This window comes from Dipodomys ordii, unplaced genomic scaffold (genome assembly GCF_000151885.1).
Source record: "Dipodomys ordii isolate 6190 unplaced genomic scaffold, Dord_2.0 Scaffold40, whole genome shotgun sequence".
Classification (NCBI taxonomy): domain Eukaryota; kingdom Metazoa; phylum Chordata; class Mammalia; order Rodentia; family Heteromyidae; genus Dipodomys; species Dipodomys ordii.
The window spans coordinates 3,867,171-3,888,898 of record NW_012267256.1 but is presented as its reverse complement, the minus strand read 5'-3'; the positions used below and the strand labels follow the sequence as shown (position 1 = coordinate 3,888,898).

Genomic DNA, 21,728 nt, shown 5'->3' with positions numbered 1-21,728 from the left:
ACAGCCAGAAGTGGAGCTGCGCAGCCCAGCTGGAAGAGGTCTAGCACAGAGGGGTTCAAGTCCAGCTCCAAGTCCTCCGCCCCTGCCCTGACCACAGCTCACACCCAATGATCACTCCGCATCCCCAGACTCCACCCACCCACCACCCCCGGTGGGCCGAGCCAGCCGCCCCGCCCTCGGCCCCGCCCCGAGGGCGTGGCCCCGTCACCCCGCCCTCAGAGGGCGTGGCCCCGCTACCCCGCCCTCCGTGGCCCCGTCACCCCGCCCTCCGAGGGCGTGGTCTGCGTGCCGCCGCGCCGGCGGCGCGATGACGTGTACGCGCGCCGCGGCCCGCCGGAGCCCGCCCGCCTTTCAGCTGGAAACGCGTCCCCGCGCTGCCCGGGGCGCTAGGCGGGCGCCAACGGCCGGGTCGGCGGGGCCGGGGACGGCACGGGGGCGCGGCGTCGAGGGCCAGGCGCAGCCCGGGGGTCGCGGGGCCGGGGGCCGGCCATGATCGACTCGGTGAAGCTGCGCCGCGCCAGCGCAGCCGACTTCTTCTCGCACTACGAGTACGTGTGCGCGCTGCAGGACGTGGTGCCGCTGCCCGCCGTGCGCGCCCGCCTGCGGGAGGGCGTGCTCGACCTGCACGCCGACCGCCTGCGCCCGGCCGACTGGGCGCCGCTGCTCGGCGCCCTGTGCGTCAGCCGGGACCTGCCGCTCGTCTCCATCAGGAGCGCCTGCCCGCCGGCAGGTAGGGGGCGCGGCACGCGGGCGCGGGCGGCCCGGTGGGGGGAGCCTGCCTGCCGGGGGTGGAGCCTGGGGCGCCGGGTGGAGCCTGCCGGGGGTGGAGCCTGCCGGGGTGGGGAGCCTGCCGGGGGTGGAGCCTGCCGGGGGTGGAGCCTGGGGCGCGGGGGTGGAGCCTGGGGCGCGGGGGTGGAGCCTGGGCCCCCCAGGAGGTGGGGCTTGCCCGGGGGTGGCGCCTGGCCGGGGGTGGCGCCTGGCCGGGGGTGGAGCTTGGGCCCTGGCAGGTAGAGCCTAGGCCCGGGGGATGAGGTAGAGCCTGAGCCCCTGGGTGGAGGAACAGGTGCTGGGTGAGGGTGCCCGGTGCGGGATGCTGGGTGCTGAGGCACCGGTGCCCAGTGCTAGGGGATGGTTGTGGGGGCTGAGTACTGGATGCTGGGTGCTGGGGGTCGGAGCCCGGTGCTAGGGGATGGGTGCGTGGGCTGAGTACTGGATGCTGGGTGCTGGGGGTCGGGGCCCGGTGCTAGGGGATGGGTGCGTGGGCTGAGTACTGGATGCTGGGTGCTGGGGGTCGGGGCCCGGTGCTAGGGGATGGGTGCGGGGGCTGAGTATTGGATGCTGGGTGCTGGGGGAGGGTGTCCATTGCTAGGGGATGGGTGTGGGGGCTGAGTATTGGATGCTGGGTGCTGGGGGTCGGAGCCCGGTGCTAGGGGATGGGTGTGGAGTGCGGGGTGCTGGTCCTGGAGGACATGTGCGGGGTGCTGGTGCTGGGGGACGGGGTCCTGGTGCAGGGGACCAGCAGGTGCTTTAGACTGGTGTGCGGCCTGTTGACCAAGGCCTGCTGTCGTCGGGGAAGTTAACATGACCCACGCTGCTGCAGGGTGTGTGGACCCGAGGAGTGAAGATGTAGGTGCTGAGCACAGCACTTGGAAACGTGGTTAAACTTCGGAGGAAGACCACCTGGTCGCCAAAATTACTTGTTCTTTTTTTGAAGTGATTGGGAGATGAACACATCCCAGTCCTCCCCTCCTCGTGGTTAAGCAGGCTCTCTGCCACTCAAGACACTTTGCCCACCCGAAGAGGAGGTTTCTTGTGTGGTTGTTTGTGTTGGTACTGGGGCTTGAACTCGGCCTGGGTGCTGTCCTTGAGCATTTGTATGTTCAAAGCTAGTGTTCTGCCACTTAAGAACCACATTTCCACTTCTGACTTTTTGGTGGTAAATGGGAGATAAATGTCACATAGACTTCCCTGCTCAGCCAGGCTGGGGCCTCAAACCTCTGTCCTCAGCCCTCCGCCTCCCGGGCAGCTAGAATTATTGGCTTACGCCGGCCATGCCTGGCTTGAAAGAGGTTTCCAAAGGACGTTGCAAGTATAAACGATTTACAACGTCAGGTACTGTAACTGGGGATTGCAGCCATTGGATTATTCGGTAAACGGGTAAATGCTGTTTTTTTCTGCTACTTAACACATTTTGTACATTTGCTGAGTCCAGCTGTGAGAGGCTCGCATCTTTTTATTCGTAATCACCATGCGAGAAAAGTAAAGTGAATCTGAATACAGTCTAGGCTGTTCCAGAGGGGCGAAGCGTTTTGGAGGCTTGTTCAGATCCCTGCAGTCGCTGGCAGATGGTTGAGTGGTAGAGATTTTGAGGACCCACACTTTGAAACAGACTCACAGCACAGGCAGGATAACCAGTTCTGCTGGCTTAGGATGACCTCCTGGATGCTTCTTCATATTTATTTATTTATTTATTTTTGTCGGTCATGGGGCCTGAACTCTGGGCCTGGGCGCTGTCTCTCAGTTCTTCAGCTCAAGGCTAGCACTCCACCACTTCAGCCACAGCGCCACTTCTAGTTCTCTGGTGGTTTATTGGAGACAAGAGTCTTGCCTGGGCTGGCTTTGAACCGATTTATATATTTTTAAAAAAGTAGCACATAGATGTTTGAGGCAGCCTAGGGTTTCAGTTCCAGAGCTTCCCTTCTGATCTGTGGCAAGTCACATTTTGAACCATAATTTTCATATTTAGAAGAAGGCATTAAAACAGTTGTTGTCAGTGCGTTATATATGTGCAAAGTATTCTGGGACTGCTTTTGCTGCAGGGCACTACAGGAAAACATAAGCCTTAAATAAGTGCTGTGAAAGAACAAACATGAGTCCAGGGGGCTGTGGAGACCAGAGAACCAAAGGTCAGATCCAGGGAAGGCTTCCTGGAGAAAGGGCCATCTTTTCAAAGCATGTGCAGAAGCCAAGCTCCAGATAGGAGGGGGGTGGCTTGCTCAGAAGTCCTACCGCAGGTTGGGGACAGGACTGAGAGCTGAAACCGGAAACCTGCTGGAGCTGTGGAGATGCAATGCTTGTTCTGTCGAGGAGTTCGGTCATGGAGAACCACTGGAAGATCTGAGGTAGCAGCTCCTTACGGCTTCCACGTGGCAAGGGAATTAAAGTAGGAGGAAGGAAGAGCCGTCATCCAACAATCCACATTAGCACGATGATCTTGCCTAATACCTTACACTGCGTATAAGAAGAAATACATTTGTTGCACCCATCTCCCTAGCTGAATCTTCTTCATCTCTTGCACTGAGGCCGTCTCGCTGTTGCCGTTTGCCCGCCTTGCTCAGCCGGAGTTAGCTTTGCTTGTACTCTTGCAGCAGCTGCTGCCGATTTTCATTTCCATCAGTCCCTCCGCCCGCTTCAGTTCAGGCGGTCTTTCTAAATGAGAAGCGAGACTTCACCGCCCACAGCGACTCCCCCGCACAGCACTCGCACATGTTGGTTGCGCAGCTCATTTTCTTTCTTCACAGAGGGACCGGCACCCAACCAGGGTGCGTGTGCCCCTCTGGGTGAAGCGGATGCCTCCCTCTAGTCATTTCCTTTACCTAATTGGACCTTCAGCCGGCCCAATTCCATAAATTGGTCATCGGACTCCCTGTGCAGCAGTAACCCTAGTTCTTACTGCTAATACTATGGAAGCCAATGCTCTCTCTGGCTTTCCAACTACTTGGTGTAGTCATCTCACCTGCAGTTTTCACTGTGCCCAGCGGGTGTCAGGCTTAGGTGACTTTGCCCGCTCCTCTCCTGTTGCTAGTGACTCCCCCAGCCCAGTCCTGTTTGTGTCTTTATGTATGTGGTTTGGGTTTTTGTGTCTCCTGGCTTTAAATTCTCATGTGTCTCTTTTTAAAGAATCTTAAGGACTTGGTTCATTTCTTCGTCTTAAAAAAGCACAGAGCAGAGGCTTTTTAACGATAAACTGTGTGATTGTAGTCACTAATTTTACAATAGCTTTGCTTTAGATTCTGACATAAACAGAGTTGGCAGAAGTCGTATTCCTGCAATAAGATCCAAAGATGTGACCTTCCAGCTATGTAAAGCACTTAAAGGCTGCTTGAGTATATCAAGTGTCCTGAGGAACCTAGAGCTAAATGGACTGATTTTGAGAGAGAGAGATTTAATTACTTTAACACAGGTAAGCCTCCAGTTTTCCCTTCACAGGTTTGGTGGTTGATTTGGGGCAGGGAAGAGGGGATACTATTCAATACCTTTGTAACGTTTTCCTTCTATTACAGGGATTGAACAAATCGGCTTCTTTGGTGCACCTGTCTCTTGCAAATTGTCCGATTGGAGATGGCGGTGTAGAACGTGAGTTAAATTTTGCTCAATGGTTTTCCTCTCACTCTGCCCTCACGTTAGCCCTTGTGTCATGCTAATCAGTCTCTGTGTGGACCTTTTTCTGACTTCTGCCTCCATCCGGGTTGTCTCTTGTGCATGCTTTAAACCTGGGTCTATTTTCACTTCTTGTCATGAAAGCTTGCTAGGTCGAATGAATACCCTCTGAAGGTGTTTTTCTAAAAATTGTGTTAAACCATACACTAACCACACAAACATATATTATCCACATAAACATAAACTGTTTTGGTATTCAGTCTTTTGTGTTTGTCTTTTAGGGTTTTCCTTTGAAAAATATTTTTTGGGAAGGGCAATAACATGATGTAAAGATTTTGGAGGGAAAACCTATAATTACTTTTACATAATAGAACATCTGGGGGGCTGGGAAGGTGGCTCAGTGGTAGAGCGCTTGCCTAGCATGCCTGAGGCCCTGAGTTCAATTCCTCAGCACTACATAAGCAAAAAGAAAAAAGCCGGAAGTGGCACTGTGGCTCAAGTGGTAGAGTACTAGCCTTGAGCTGAAATGCTGAGGGACAGCGCCCAGGCCCAGAGTTCAGGCCCACGACCAAACCCCCCCCCCCAAAAAAAAAGTATAACATCTGTTATGCAACGTTAGTGTACTGTGATGTGTGCAGTTAGGTGAATGTAAAAGACCAGCCAGCCAGCAGTCTCTTTGGTGCGTGTGGGTGTGTGTGCGTGCATGCCTGACTGGGTTACAGAAGTAGTCAGAGAGGATGGCTCTGGATTGGAGTCGTGAAGGATTTGTGCATGTTCATTATGTTTAGTGAACACAACTTGAGAGAACAGAGTTTCTGGTCCTCCATATTCTATTGCTGTTCTAGTATATTTGGCACTCATATAGAAATTAATATAGTTAATATCATTGATTTATAGTTCACAAATTGTTGATGGGTAATCAGGACCAAGGTATGTCATTGGAAACAAAAACAAAGAGCTTTTTAGGGTTTTCTCCCTCCCACCTCTTAAAGACACCTGGTACTGTACTGTGAGGCTATTTGCAACGTTCAGAATACTCAGGTTTAACAATTATAATAGGTACTGTGTTATCATGGTCACCAGAATGTATGCGAAGACCACTTGGGGTGGGCTCATTTATTGTGGCTTGTGATTCAAGGTTCGGTCCATGGCCACTTGGCTAGCGGGAATGTATGATGGAGGAGCTTCTTTACCTTAATCCTGACAAAAAGCAAAGACATGAAGGGGCCTGGCCGATACATCCAGGACACTGTCTTGATGGCCTCCTTCATCCAGTGAGGTCCCACCTTCTACAGTTTCCAGAATCTCCCAAAATAGTCCCACCAATTGGGAGGCATTCAAAACAAGAGCCAGCAGGGCACATTTCATATTTCAAACTGTAACAGCAACTAATTTAATTGAGAATTCAATCATTGCTATAAATTGGGAAAACATTTTAGAGCACACCAGTCCACTAGTTGTTTGGGAAGATTGTAGAGAATAACTGCAAGAATACATCTGAAACCCGGCACAGATGGAAGGAAGTGCCCAGGCTCAGCGCTGTCTTCATCTGATGGTTTTCATCTGATTGATTTCTTTTTCTTCTTTTAGTTATTTGTCAAGGTATAAAGAACTCTATCAGTCTCAAGACCGTCAACTTCACGGGGTGTAATCTGACTTGGCAGGGAGCAGATCACATAGCCAAGATCTTAAAGGTGACTTATGTTCAAAAATTTTTGGAAATGTACTAGATGATTAAAGCATATTAATAATTTAATAGGAAATGAGCATTACTTTTGTTTTAATTCATACAGTGATTAAAGTTGTTTTTGTGTGGGAAAGACATTTATTACCAAGCTATCAGTTATGGGGAGTGGCTGGGGGAGGGGCTGAGCGGTGGTGTTTTGGGTGTCGGCCCTTTCTCTCTGTCTTTTTGGGCCTGGATCCTGAGCTCCTTATCCAGGTGCTTGTTCGCAGGACGACCTTTGCCTGCAGGGAGAAGGAGCTGCCCACACACTTATCCTTCCCTCTAAACAGGCATTCAGAGTTCGGCAGATTCTTGCCACAGGGCCCGAGCAAAGACTCTGCCCACCACCTGCACGCCCGGCACATGATCTGGGCCAGGCACGTGGCGGGACAGCCTCTCAGCCGCAGGAGCGCAGGCTCTGCTTCTCAGCCCTGCCGCCCTGCCAAAGGATGGGTGACGGGGTCAGAGGTTAAAGTTCTAGTTTTATTATAAGAATAAGACCAGTGTTTAGCTTGAGTAAGTATTTGCTTAATCTTACAAATAAGGTATTTGAAGTATAAGAATGCCTTATGGACATGGTTTTTGTTTCACTATTTAAAAACGTAGCATTGAAAGAAACTATGCTGTAATCTTACTTTGATTCAAGTACTAACTGCTATAATTTATAAATACACTTCAATAAATGCAGTTAATTTTAATGACAACAACAACTTTATAATGGTTGTAATTCCTGTAGTCCAAAAATTACTTGACAGTCTGACACAAACCTTTCTTGGAGTTTGATGTTGTAGATCAGGAACAGGGGAACTGTGGCCTGTCTACCAAATCTACCCTGGCTCCTATTTTCATATAGTTTTGTTAGAAAGGAAAGCAAGCCACGGCCAGCTGTTCTCAGAGTAAATATGGCTGGCTGCACCCTACTGCAAGGAGAGAGTTAAGCACTTGCAGAAGCTGAAACCGTTTACTGAGGCCTTGTACAGAGTAAGTCCTCTGACTCTTGAGATAAACAGTGGTCAGGAGCATGAATTTGGAAGCCAGACAGTCCAGATTGAAATCCTCTGTAAAATATGTGTAATAAGAAAAACCTACTTCATCCATCACTGCCTTGTCTAAAATAATGTGTGGTGCAGAATCAGCACTGTGTGTTTACTGTTAGCTCCTCTCAGTGCTCTAAACAGTTATTTCTACTAGAAAGTTGACAGTAACAATTTTCCTTTGAAAGTGTCGTGGCACAGCAGCTTTGAACCATTTGTGGTTCAAGCATGCAATGGTATAATTTCTTTCTTTTAAAATCAGTGTTCCCTGTTACAAAACATTTACTTTATGAATCTAGAGAACTGATGATAGTCTTTAGGACAAACTAGACCTTCCATTTCCTAAAGCACATCACACTGGCCTTACTTATTCCAGGCTTCGAAAGCTGGGGTGTGTGTCTTAAGAAGTATGTGCTAGCCATTGGTTAAAACCAAAACCTGCATTTATTTTGTATGTCATTTAAAGAGTTCTGTTGCTTCTATGTCATTTCTAATGTATGTAAAATATGTGTTACAGAGCTTTATGTACATAATTTATTGATAAATAAGAATATTACATTTATTTGTGGGATGCTTGATCAGATGTTGGCAATCACGAGATGATAAAAAGATAGAATTGAGAACCACTTTTTAATATAGATGATGAGGAAAATAAAATTCTTGAAGGTGATCTGAGTTACCAGCTTGCATAACTAATCAACAGATCACATAGTGACTAGAACCTCATAATAAATTAGTAGCCAACTGGGATATGTGTCACTTATCCCTTAAACCAAAATCTGCTATGTGATGTACTGAAAGCAGCTGAGTTTCAGAATTGTACTTGGAGAGAAAAAGAGGGAGAATAAAGGGAGGGAGGAAAATGTTTGTAAAACACTGACATAGTCAGCCATACTTAGTTTTCTGCTGGTTGGTTATTCAAGCCTCTTAATTTCATGCTATTCCATCTCTGAAGTATCAGACCATGAGAAGGCATGAGGAGATCTGGGCGGAGAGCCTCCGCTACAGGACACCTGACCTGGACCGCATGGCTGGCTTAAGGCGAATCACATTGAATTGCAATATGCTGATTGGTGATATGGGTGCACGTGCTTTTGCAGACTCTATTAACGAGGATTTGTGGCTCAGAGGTAAGCTATGTCAACTTCTACATTTGAAAATAAAAAAAATTGGATATTCAATATGCTTAACACTTGGCACATAAGGTTTTAAGGTTTTTTTTGTTTTTTGGTTTTTGGTTTTTTTTGGTCATGGGACTTGAACTCTGGGCCTGGGTGCTGTCCCTCAGTTCTTCAGCTCAAGGCAAGCGCTCTACCACTTGAGCCACAGCACCACTTCAGGTCTTCTGGTGGTTTATTGGAGATAGGAGTCTCATGGGCTTTCCTGCCTGGGCTGGCTTTGAACCGTGATCCTCAGATCTCAGCCTCCTGAGTAGCTAGAATTACAGGTGTAAGCCACCAGTGCCTGGCTAATGTTTAAGATTTTTAAAAGCCTTTTTTCTCTATTAACATATGTAGTAACTTGTATTTTTAAACCTTTACGAGATAAATGTGTTTCACATAGAAAATTCTGAGTAAATGAGAATACCTATAATCAAAATACATGTTTTTTGTTTTGGTATATTTTCAGCCTTATTTTTTATTTATTTATTTATTGTAAAGATGATGTATAGAGGGATTACAGTTTGATTAACCTTTTTTTTTTTTTGCCTGGGGCTTGAACTCAGGGCCTGGGCACTGTCCTTAAGCTTCTTTTGCTCAAGACTAGCACTCTACCACTTGAGCCACAGCACCACTTCTGGCTTTTTTGTGTATGTGGTACTGAGGAATTGACCCCAGGGCTTCATGCATGCTGGGCAAGCACTCTATCACTGAGCCGACTTCCCAGCCCCAGATTAACCTTACTTTTAATAGATATTTTGTACATTTAGAGATTACAAAAAAAAGAATTATGGTGTACTTAATATTTTCTACTTAATGATGAATCATGTAGTTTTATTTTATGTGGTAAATTTAGACATCCCCATAGCTAGCTTAGACTGGCCTCTCTGTGAACATTAGACTTACTTGTGTAGGACAAGTTACTAGAGATGGAAAGACTTTAGTTACTATTTTTTCCCCTTTGGTGGTACTGGGCCCAGTGTTCACTCAGTGTTCTCTTACCGAACAGCCATTCTGCCATGAGTCACAGCTCTCCCCTGCTGCCTTCCACGTCCTTTGACCTTTAGGTTTGTTTGTAGATAGCTAACTGATGTTGGCTAGGATGGCCTCAACCTTTCTGCCTCCACCTCCTAGTGAGCTGGAATTCTTCGTTGCTCCAACACACCACATTCTCTTAGAAAAATAAGGTATTTCTAGTTCTTCATGGTTATAAACATCACTGTGATACACATCCTCATCCATCTTTGGTAATTTCGTTCAGATAAATTCTTAGCAGGAGGGCGGCTGGATTAAAAGATCATGTACACGTTAGGATTAGGATTGTAGCTCAGCGTAGAAAGCTTGCCCACCAACACTGCCACACAAGTGCACACCAAAAGAATCCACATTTTAAAGACTTTTGCTACCTTATCTTGGTGTAGTGTAGTAGTTGAACAGTCACATCTCTTTGCTTTAATTTGTCTTCATCCCACTTACTAGTGAGGTTACTAAGATTTACTAATTTTATTTGGGTAGTTGAATGATTACTCTTGTTTCTTTGATTTAGGCTGGGTGGCTAAAACAACAGATATTTTTTCACAGTTTTAGAGGCTGAGAAGTCCCGGATGAGGGCATTAACATTCGGTGTATGGTGCCGGCACTGCTCCGGGGAGGTAGAAGCCTGTCTTCTTGTTTTATATCAGACGGCAGAGAGTGCATGTGTGAGCCCTGCTCTCCTGAACTCTTCCCATCACCACAGCGCCATTCTCTAGATTTTATTTAAATTTCTTTACCTAGCTAAAGTTTCAACATCAGTTTTTTGTGGACACAGACATGTGGTCCTGTGGGGCTGTGAGTGACTTTGGGCATGTGGTATGCATGATGCTTTTACAAGATTGATGTGTGCTTCAGATGTAAAAGAGACTTGGTGAAAGAGACTTCTTGATTTCATTTTTTTTTCTGATAGGTTCTATTATATAATCTTTGTTCATACTTTTTTGTCTTAATTGTATCTTCATAGACTTAGTCATTTTTATTCTGAAATAGCTCTAGGCTAGTGCTCTACCACTTGAGCTGTACCTCACTTGTGGTTTTTTGGTAGTTAAATGGAGATATCTTAAAGACTTTCCTGCTGGCTCCAAACTTTGATCCTCAGATCTCAGCCTCCTGAGTAGCTAAGATTACAGGTGTGAATGACCAGCACCTGCTTTAAGTCTACTTTTTTGAAGGTTCATTTGGAACTCCTCATCATGATCAAAAGAATGCAGTTTGCCTGTGGGTGCTCTGCTCTGCCTTTGCTATGATGCTTACCTGCCACTAGCTTCCTTGCAGATTAGGAACTGAGAAAATTCATTCTGTTGATGCTTCTCTCACAGACTGCAGTTTCTTCTCAACCCTTTGATTTTAAAATCATATTAGGTGACTTGTAGGAAAAGGAGGCTGATCATGATACATTTAAAAAGAGGGTTTTTTAGAGGAAGGAGATGGAGGGTTTGGCCGTTTTTAAATGTATGCTTTTGTATATGCCTTTCTGCTTTACTTTCTTCAATGCCCAAGATTAGAAAGCCTGACAGGATGAGTGGTGTGTATCCTAAGCATACGTGAGAGTTATCTGTATGTTGTGCTGTACAGAGCAGGCAAGTGACCTATTGTCTTTCATCAAAGCACTCGACCTACAGCAGTGCGGCCTCACCAACGAAGGAGCCAAGGCCTTGCTAGAAGCCCTGGAAACCAACAGAACTCTCGCTGTCCTGGATATAAGAAAAAACCCACTTATTGGTATGTCAGCAGTTGTTTTTTTTTTTTTAGCTGATTAGCAAATAATAGAACACAAAGAGCATATTCATGCACTGACAGTTTTTGCACTTAATGTGTTTACTTTCCTAATCTTGGACTTCCCTAATATTATACTTCATTGTGAGCAGATAGTTACCTATTAAAATAAGTTACACATATAAATTGCTTACAACAGCTGCTGTGAATAGAGTTGATCCCAGATAACAATCTGTGTCTATCAGGAACATTCTTTCCTCTTTTGTGAAACCTCTGGATATTTTTTAAGACCATCTGATTCGTTGGCTAATTTAACTAGTAATTTTGATTTTTGAGTACTTCGGCGGTGTGCCCAGACACTGGTTCAGGCACTAAGCATGTAGCACTGAACCAGCCACACAGTCTTCCTCTCAGGGACATGCGGTGGAAGTCTTGGGATACATTACAGAACAAGCAAGCAGTGAGTACTCAGCACAGGTAGCAGGGTGGGTGGACTGTTGAAGAAATGCAGAGAGGCCAGCATGGTTGGATGGGGGAGAGCCTGGCAGACTGGGACCTCAGACTTGCATCTGATCTCCAGGGACTTGCTGTTGAAGGTCAAGTATGGACACGGGCTATTCTAAGTGGACTGAAAGTCACTGGGCAATTTTTTTTTAATTTTAATTTTATGGTCAAGTTGATATACAGAGGGGTTACAGTTACATAAGTAAGGTAGTAAGTACATTTCTTGCCTAACTTGTTACCCCCTCCCTCATTTTTCTCCCTCTTTCCCACCCCCCCCCCCGGGTTGTACAGATCATTCTGAACATAGTGTCTTGTGAGTATCACGGTTGCATCGGTTCCCTTTGTCCTTTGTCTCACCATTTCGTTGTCCCCCTTCCCTTCCCTAGTTCAGATCCACATATATACAATACCCAGGGCACCAACATCAAATAGAGTGACAACAGGGGATAAACCATAGGGGGAAAACACACAAAAGAAGAAAGAAATCACATAGTATATTGAGAACAACAACAACAAAGAAAAACCTCTGGTGTTCATGTCTTGAAGTTCATTTCCCTTAACGTCATCTTATACGGTCCATATGTCCATAGCTATTGAGCTATTCTGCTCATCTGCTAGGATTATCGTAGATACATGTTTTTTTGGGTATGGCTTACTTAATGTAATTTTTTTCAAGTCCTTCCATTTCCTTACAAACGGGGAAGTGTCATTCTTTCTGATGGAAGCATAGAATTCCATTCAAATTTTAAGCTGGAAAAAGGCATGGTTATAGCAGCATTTCAGTTGGGTGACCCTGGTGTGGAGAATATATTGTGGGCAGGTTAAGAAGCGAAACAGACCACTTAAGAAGCTATCACAATGGTCTATAAGATAGAGGATTATGGCTTAGCTTAGGGTGAAAAGTGGTTGAAACAAGGTATAAGTAAGAAGACATGCAAAGAGCTTAGATGTTGAGTATAAAGGAAATAAGTCATTAAAAAGATGTCCTAGTCAGAGCTGGGAGCACTGTAGCTCACACCTGTAATCCTGCCTACTCAGGAGATCTGAGGCTAGCTCTTCAAAGCCAGCCTGGGCAGGAAAGCCAATGAGACTCTTTATCTCCAATTAACCATCAAAAAGTCAGAAGTGGAGCTGTGCCTCAAGTGTTAGAGTGCCAGTCTTGAGCAAAGAATCTCAGGGACAGCACTTGGGCCCTGAGTTCCAGCTTGGGGAGGGGGAAAGGGTCCTAGTCAGACTTCAGCAGAGTTCAACTGATAGAGCGCACCAGCTTTGAGCAAGAGCACCAAGCAAGAGTATTAGAACCTGAGCTCAAGCCCGAATAATCGGGAACAGAGCAGCTTTGAGGGATATTACTACTTTGGTTTGACTATAATAGTTGCCTCTGTAAATGTCTGGGCTTTTCTGGCTCTTGGTTTTTTATTCAAAGGTGTACAATGCTACTTTAGATCCAGAGTGCTTAGATTTGATCTTTGATGCTGCTACAAAAGTAGCTGCTATGAGCAATATGTAAACTAGTTAACTTTTACCTATTATTTGTGAGGAAGAAGTTAAGACTATTCAAAAGGAGAAATGAATATATAATTATATAATGGGGCTTTTATATTTAGTTTTCTGGGAAAGCACTAATTAGTTGGCTTTTGTTTGTAAGTGGGAATAGCTATCATTGGAAAACAGTTACTACAATTTGCGTTTTCATTTTACTTTAGATCATCCTATGATGAAAGCAGTTATCAAAAAAGTTCTCCAGAATGGAACGAGCTCTAAGTCAGAGGTATAATCTTCTAGAAAGACTTATTCTTTAATTGTTACTTTGCTTGTTTTTAATAAATGGTCAAGGCAGTTTTCTGCCATCTTAAGTTTTTAGTCAAAAATCAGTGATATTTTCCGGTTTTGAAAACATTATGTGATTCTTTAATTTGGGATCTGAGAACTTTTACTAACACATAATATCTTAATATTTTCCAGTTAAGGTCAGCCCTTCCTAAATTTACTGTTGTGGGAATTACCTGTATTTCTTTTCCAGTACCAGTGGATAACTTCTCCATCAGTGAAAGGACCACCCAAAACTACTAAACAGAAAAAGAAAACTATCATTCTAGGGAATAGTCGTAAAGGAAAAGCTACTATTAGAATCGGTAATCCTTTCTGTCTTGGCTTTTTTTTTTTTAATCTCATGTGTTCCTATATGGTAAGATTAAAGTGTATTATTGTCAGGATCGGCTGATGATCGATTGCATGTGAATTATGGACTGTAATTGTTCAGATACCAGCAAGGAGAATTTATGAATGTAGGAAGTAGTGGACGATGCATTAAGAAAGGAATGCAGACATTTTCACTTTTTAAGTTCACCATATTTATTTCTTCTTTCATAAAATACTCATCATTTTAATGTCTGACATTGTGCTGCCTTTGGATGGCAGTGTTAGCGCTGCTTGGGAGTGTTTTAGTTGTCATTTGTGTGCTGGGGATTGAACCCAGGATGTCATGCTATCCCACCGATCCACAGCCCCGTCCTTCATTTTTGCTGTTGTTTGAAAGTACTGGGGTTTGGGGTTCAGGGCCTTGTGCTTCTAGGCAAGTGCTTCACCACTGAAGTCACAGGCCCAGAGCCTTTTTGTTTGTTTGTTTGTTTTTACTGATGCATTTTTTTTTGGTAGAATCTCAATGTTTTGGGTAGGCTGGCTCCAACCATGATTCTCTTGACCTCTGACTCTCTAAGTAGCTTGGATTATAGGCATGAACCGCTGTGACTAGCCTCGATTATTGCTTTTTAATGAAGACTTACGCTTCCTAATGTGACAGGAATCAGCGTTTGCCCCACTCCTGTTTCCCCTTCCTCCCCTCTCCTCTTGTCAATTCTTACCTAAATTATTGAATCTTCAATGAGGAGAAAACCTTGAAGTATTTATAATCCTCATTAAACAATATTGCCACCTAGCCTAAAAAGTGTACTGCCTTTAGCTGAAATATTTTAGAAAAGCTTTTGTGTGTGAGTTTATTTTTTTGTCTTATTTTGAAAGTTGGTCATGATACATTGACCAAAAAAGCCTCGAACTTTGAAATCTCTCACCTCAGCCTCCTGAGAAGCTGAGGTTATAGGCATGTATCACCATTCCTTACAAGAAAAACATTTTCTAAGTGTTTGTTGTAATGTTCATTTTATTCTCCACATAGTTAATCTAGAATTTAAAATTGTCTATAATTTGTTGACCAACGGTAATGAGACAACTTTTTATTAAGCAGGGCGCCAGTGGCTCACACCTGTAATCCTAGCTACTCAGGAGGCTGAGATCTGAGGGTCATGGTTCAAAGCCAGCCTGGGCAGAAAAGTCTGTGAGACTCTGATCTCCAATAAACCACTAGAAAACTGGAAGTGACCTTGTGGCTCAAGAGGTAGAGCGCTGACCTTGAGCTGAAGAGCACAGGGACAGAGCCCAGGCCCAGAGTTCAAGCCCCACAACCAACCAAAAAAAAAAAAAATCCTTTTTTTTAATAAATCTATTTAGTATTATAAATCAGTGTCATAAATCTTACATTCTGAATATCTAAGTTTGGTGCAGTTTAATTCTAATATTTTTATATTGTTTCTAAGGAGGGTGCTACTTTTATTTTCTAGAACACAATATCTCTTGCATACATAACTTTTGTGATAAGGAAGAATGACAAAATAAACTAATACAAGTATAATATGAAACTGATATTTTCTTATAGTAATTTTGAATTTTAAAGCAATAAAACCACAAGGACTAATTCAAAAGGAATAAGAAATAATTTTTATTTTTATTTTTGCCAGTCCCGGGGCTTTAACTCAGGGCCTGGGCTCTGTACCTGAGCTTCTTTTTGCCCAAGGCCAGTCGTCTACCACCAAGCCACATCCCCAAACCATAGAAGAAATAAAATAATTTTTAATGTTCATTAACTGCCAATTTCCCAGAAAAAGGTTTGTAATGACTTTAATCATATAGCAGATACCTCAATATCACTAACCAAATTATTAACAGATAATGTTTTTATTTGGTCATTACCTAAAATTTCAAAACATTGACTAGAACTATTGAACAACCTACCTACTTAATATGGAATACAGTTAATATGGTATTATTTGTTTATGTATAGTTTAAGATAACTTTAGAAAAATATGTTGTTTACAGATTCTTGTTTAGATTTTATAAAAGTATTTAGTGTTTAAACTGATAAAACGTTGGAAAAACCATTAAATAATTTTTTAAATGTTGTAGTGAACATTTTCATAATTGTTTTGTTTTCACTATTAAACCACTTATTTGCAACGAATAGTCTTGATTAGGTGGTAGTTGAATTTTTACTAAATCAAGAGCAAGTATAGGATTTGCCTATTAATTTTTGTTTTAAACCTATGATATTTTGTAGTTAAATAGAATGTACAAGTTGAGATTTGTGATATCACTATATTGCAAAAGATTATATCATGTGCAAAACATCCTTGAAAGTATTTCCAGTTGGTGTTCTGAAAGAGAAATAGAAAAAAAATGTATGTCAAACATTAGAAGTTCTGTGATTTTTTTTTTGTTAAAGCATTCAGAGGATTTGAATAAAAACATAAAACTGTTTCTTAACATGGTTAAAGAAAGTTAGGTCTGAGATTGCCTTTTGCAGGCTCACTGAGCTACTGGAGAGTAATCTATTTCTTGGGCTTTCTTTTATATTTGCCTCAGTTATTTGGAGACATAGAGGTAAGCCAGATCAGTGTCTTGGCTGTATACTTAGATTTCAAGTGAGAACAGGGGTAATATTTATTTGACTTGTGTTACATTCGCATTTTAAGTATGTATGCATGCAGAAGAACTTTCATTAAAATTTTTTCATCTCCTACATAAGTATAAAATTCCCCTGGTTCTAATTTAAACATTTATATTATTTTCTGAAAGAGAAAGAAATGGTATATACACAGACCATACAAAAGCTACAGTTTTTGTATGAAGGTAATTAAAGCTAAAAACAAAAATTGTGTAAGATGAGCAGAGCACCTATACACTTTAAGACACACAAACATTTGTAGAAAAATGGCATCGGACCATATGACTTGATAAATTATGGTGTATGTAGTATTTGTCCTTTATTACTACATATACATGTTTTAGCTGTCATCCTAATAGGTTTTGTAAGTAAAATAGAATAAGGACAAATAGAACCATTTTTTTGTTGTTGGTGTTTTTTTCTTTCTTTCTTTTTAACATTCTGGTTTAGGGACTTGAACTCAGGGCCTGAGTACTGTTCCTGAGTCTTTTTGCTCAGGGCTTACACGCTATTGGAGCTACAGCTCCACTTCTCTTTTTGGTGGTCAGTTGAAGAATCTCACAGACTTCCTTGCCTAGGCTAGCTAGCTTCAAACCACAAACCTCAAATCTCAGCCTCCACAGTAGCTAGGATTACAGGCATGAGCTAATGGTTCTGTTTAGTTGGGAGCTGTACTCTATTTAAATATATATTATTCTTAGTAATTAATATTAGACATTATTTAAATATGATTTTACAATATAATGTAGTTTGTTCAAATAAAGTATAATCCAGCGGTCTAGCTTTCGCTACCAAATATTGTACTTAATGCTCCTGATCCTTTGGTGTGAAGTGTAGATTGAGTCTCATTTCACTCTTTGTCTGGTGAGAATATTTTGTTTGGTTTCTTGGGCTTCTTTTGGTGGGAGGGCAGGCCCGCCTGCTTGCAGGGATGGAGCTCTGTCACGTGAGCCACCATGTCTCCAGTCCTCTGCTAGGTTTCGTTTCTTTGGTGTTAATTTGTTGTTCTTGGTCAAGCGACTTGAACTCAGGGCCTGGGCACTGTCTTTGGTGTTTATCTTATTTGAACCTTTAGTGTATCTTGATTCTTTTTTATGAAGTCAAATGAAAAATAAAGGTCACAGACTTAGCGGGTGACATGGACACACTACCGCCCAGCAGCCTTGAGTTGAAATTCTGGTCTAATTCAGAAGATACTGTTTAGCAGGAATCCTGGACATAGCTATGCTAATCTATCCTTGAGATTCAGAAAAGCCAAAGATATTCTGAGATTCAAAAACTGAGTATCTGCATGGTGTATAATATTTCATCCTTAAGAATATCATTTTTATTTCTGTTTGCATGCGTATCTCATGTACTTAGCTTATACTTTAGTTAGAATAAATTGTTACTGAAGAAAACTCATTTTTAAATCATTGCTTGCTTGTTTAACAAGTTTCATAAATTGATGCTTTTTTATGGACCTGGAATCACTGTCAGTTGCTCACTTCTTTTATTTGGAGACTGTGTGTGTGTAGTAGTTGATCTATAGGCCTTGATACATCTTGATTTTCTTTTCTCACTTTGTCAAACATAGGATTGGCCACAAAGAAAACTGTCAGTGATGGAAGGAAACTTGCTCTTAGTAAACACGGTAATCCTGAAGCTCAGCCGCCTGGTGTGTCTGGGTTCCTGCCCTGGAGAACGGCGCAGCGTGCCAAGAGGAGCAGGTGAGATATTTCTGTTCCCTCTTTTACTCATTCCTAGTTTTCTTTTGGAGCCCTGATACCTGGGGTTTTTGTAGTGTTTCCTATATAAGGCAAAAGAATACAGCTTCTACCTACTGAGTCCTCTAAGAAAGAAAAACAAAAATACTTCTAGATACGACTTGCAAGTTGCTTCCTTTTTTCTGGCTCTGGTGGGATTTGAACTCCAGGCCCTGTGGTCGCCAGGAAGGTCCTCTGCCACTTGAGCCATGCCCCTCTCCCTTTGAACTGTCATTAGCTTTTTGATTAGGATTTTACATTTATGCCCTGGCCAGCCTGGACTGCGGTCCTCCTATTTACACTTTCCACATAACTGGAGTAACAGGCATGTTTAACATGGAGTGTCATGGAGCGTTCTGCCCAAGATGGCCTCAGATTGCTGTCCTCTCAACTTAACCTCTGCCTCCCAAGTATGATGACAAGCATGAGACACTCTGCCCAGTTTCAAAGAAGATTTTACAGTGTGCTGTACTATAAGTTGTTAAGTAATAAGATTACTTTTGATCATTTTCTAATAGCTAACTTGTGTATACCAAGAAATTAAGGGTGAAAATTGCTAAACAATTGACTTTAAATAGGACTAACTAAAAGTAGGTACTACATAAGATGGCTGTTTAGTTGCTCCCATTAAATTGACGTGTATTGTCTTCATTAGCCAATTGACTACTGTATTTTTTCACAAATGGTGATGTAAATTACTATAAAAACTATACTGAGGAACAAGTTTTGCATTTTAGTTTTTTTGTATAACTTTATAGTTTTATAGCTTTTTAGAGAACACTTACTAGTCAGTAGTCTATCCTGGTCACAAGGAGTTGTAAATTAGAGTGATTAATATCCTTAACTGAAGAAGCTAGCTTGGAAATGTCAGTCATTTTGAACATAGGATCTGAATGTGTCTGCAGTACTGCCAACCCCTTATTACATCCTCAGAGCCTTCCATGTTCCTGATTTGAAGTCATTTAGTTCTGTATGGATAATGAACATAGTACTAATAAGGGTGATTTATTGATAATTAATGTATTTACACCAAAATGTAATTTTATTTGTTGATATCCTTGTAGGGGGTTTCCATTAATTAAAACTCGTGATATATCTAATGAGCTCCAGGTATGTATTTTTTTGTCATATTTATAACATACAGGGGATTGCACTGGTGGAAGATTATCCTCTAACTTTGAACCGAACCGAACATTACAAAACCATTTTCTTCCTTGAAGTAAATCCTTCCACAGCCTTCCAGTATAGATGGTGGTTTCGCCCATTGAAGAGGAGGAGGCTGTTTCTCCAGCCCACGGAGCAGCTGTTGCCCGTGAAACAAATCTGACCACGACTCCTATCCAGTCACACGGAGCTAACATAGTCAGACATGTCCTCACGCTTTTAAGAAATGTCGCTCTGGGGATACATGTGCATCTGTTACTGGCAGTTCTTAAACCCAGAAGAAAGAAGTAAATGCCAGAGCCATTGCTTCCTCCCTCACCAGGGCCTCAGATAGTTCCTGTCCTGTTGCCACAGTCTTGGCGCAAGCTGATTGTGTCAGAGGACCAGGTTTTCCTTTCCAGTTGTCCTGGGAAGCTCTGTAGGATCTCTGAAAGATGGCTGTGAGCAGTTGAGGAGAGCCCCTAAGGCTTCTAACTCTGGGTCTCAGTCCTGCTTGGCACACCTGAAAGTCAGGGTGTGATCTCATTCTGCCAGAAAGATTTCCATGTACTGCAGGGTTTCCTAGGCCCTGTTTTCCATGTGGGTATGCAATGCTAATCCTCTGTGAGTTGGTCTGTAGACTTTTTTAATTCGGGGTTGTGACTAAGTCAATTTTTTCAAAAAATGGAAACACTGAATATTCAGGTGGCGGTGAAACCTAATCGAATGTCATTGGTAGTATACTACACTTGGCCTAAAAAGGAGTTGGCTAGAGCCTTTTCATTTTGAGCCAGTCCTGGGGCTTGAGTTTAGGGCCTGGATGCTGTGCCTGAGCTTGCTTTCTTTTCCGGTCATCGGGCTTGAACTCAGGTCCTGGGCACTGTCCCTGAGCTTTTTTGCTCAAGGTTAACTACTTTAAGCCACAGTACCACCTCTGGTTTTCTGGGGTTAATTGGAGATAAGAGTCTCATGGACTTTCCTTCCCCGGCTGGCTTTGAATTGTGATCCTCAGATCTCAGCCTCCTGGGTAGTTAGGGACAGCTTCTGGCTGGCCCTGAGCTTTTGTATTCAAGGCTGGTGCTCTACCACTTTGAGTCACAGCTCCCTTTTCAGCTTTTTGGTAGATAATGAAGGTAAGAGTCACAGACTTTCCTGCCTGAGCTAGCTTTAAACTGTGATTCTTAGCTCCTCAGCCTTCTGAGTAGCTAAGATTACAAATGTGAGCTACCAGCGCCTGGCAAGATTAGGCTTATAATGAGTTAATTTTAGTCATGTGTCTATATGTATATGGTTCATTTAAAACCATTCCAAGTGTTTATCAATTGTACTTTAGCTTAATGACTAATTATTCTGTCCTTAACTTAAACTTCTAGACTCTTTGTGTCTGATGTAAGGGAATTTCTCAACTGCAGTGTCAGTGGCCTGAGGGGGAAGTATTTAACCTGGTTCTTCATTTGATTACGTGAAAGAAATTTAATAATTTGTGTAATTTCAACCTTTGAACATGACCGTGTATGACAGAGTTGGATACAGTCGTGGCAAGAATAAGTTAGTGGCATTTTGTTGTAAGCTAAGGAATAGCGAAAGATGTTTCTGATAATGACTTGAACTTTCAGAGATCCCTTTGCTGAGATGTCTTTAACAATTAGTGTTTGGTTTGTTGTTATGAAATCCGTCCTCTCTGTTGAAGCAAGGAGACTTTCCTGTGACTGTGACGGTAGAGAGTCCTTCATCGTCAGAGCTGGAAGAGATGGATGATTCTTCAGAAGGTGTTTGTGAAGTGCCTGAGAAAACCATTTCAGTAAAACAAGAGGCATTACAGGTACAGAGCTGTCACTTTCAAATTACAAAGATTATTTCAAACTGTGGTTGACACTTGGCAGAAGCTCATTTGTGAGAAGCCCCTGGGCAGCTTTTGTGGGTTATTTGTCTGTGTGTTAACTCGTGTGGCACTAAATGATTCCTTACATTAGAACAAGGTAAGAGACGTCCATGAGATGAGGCATGTTAGAATCATAGAATAGTAGACATAAGGAGAACCTTAGAGATCATAAAATATCCTCAAGAAATGGAGTGTTGTATGCAATCAATGGGTTTAATACTCTTTTTTTTTTTAATGATTACAAAGGTGATATACAGAGGTTTAGTTACGTGAGTCAGGTAATGAGAACGTTTCTTTTTGGACTGTGTTACCTCTTCCCTTGTTCTCCCAGTTTTTCCCTCCCACTCTACCCACACATTGTATAGTTCTCAGTATCTCAGTATTTTGCAAGCCAGAAAACTGACTGGGTTAGCTGAATTTTCTTTTTTCTTTTTGGGTCCGGTTGTGGGCCTGAACTCTGGGCCTGGGCGCTGTCCCTCAGCTCTTCAGCTCAAGGCTAACGCTCTACCACTTGAGCCACAGCGTCACTTTCGGCTTTTTTCTTTTTGCTTATGTGGTGCTGAGGAATGGAACCCAGGGCCTCATGCATGCAAGGCAAGCGCTCTACCACTGAGCCACCTTCCCAG

The 21,728-nt window shown here is 43.0% G+C and overlaps 1 protein-coding gene across 2 annotated transcripts in view; it reads left to right on the top strand.

The window, feature by feature from the left end:
• Positions 1 to 469: 469 nt before the first annotated feature.
• The window catches only part of Cep78 (centrosomal protein 78kDa), a 34,209-nt gene continuing 12,950 nt past the window's right edge, over positions 470 to 21,728 (top strand). Inside the window, exons 1-11 of one of the 2 annotated variants that reach the window (XM_013018485.1) lie at positions 470 to 730; positions 4,011 to 4,183; positions 4,284 to 4,356; positions 5,971 to 6,074; positions 8,096 to 8,270; positions 10,944 to 11,057; positions 13,262 to 13,326; positions 13,579 to 13,690; positions 17,909 to 18,041; positions 19,142 to 19,187; positions 20,911 to 21,042. In XM_013018485.1, the coding sequence (XP_012873939.1) occupies positions 490 to 730; positions 4,011 to 4,183; positions 4,284 to 4,356; positions 5,971 to 6,074; positions 8,096 to 8,270; positions 10,944 to 11,057; positions 13,262 to 13,326; positions 13,579 to 13,690; positions 17,909 to 18,041; positions 19,142 to 19,187; positions 20,911 to 21,042 (1,368 nt within the window). In that variant the 5' untranslated portion in view covers positions 470 to 489. The remainder of the gene's footprint in view (positions 731 to 4,010; positions 4,184 to 4,283; positions 4,357 to 5,970; positions 6,075 to 8,095; positions 8,271 to 10,943; positions 11,058 to 13,261; positions 13,327 to 13,578; positions 13,691 to 17,908; positions 18,042 to 19,141; positions 19,188 to 20,910; positions 21,043 to 21,728) is intronic. The other variant, XM_013018486.1, reaches the window with a different exon arrangement.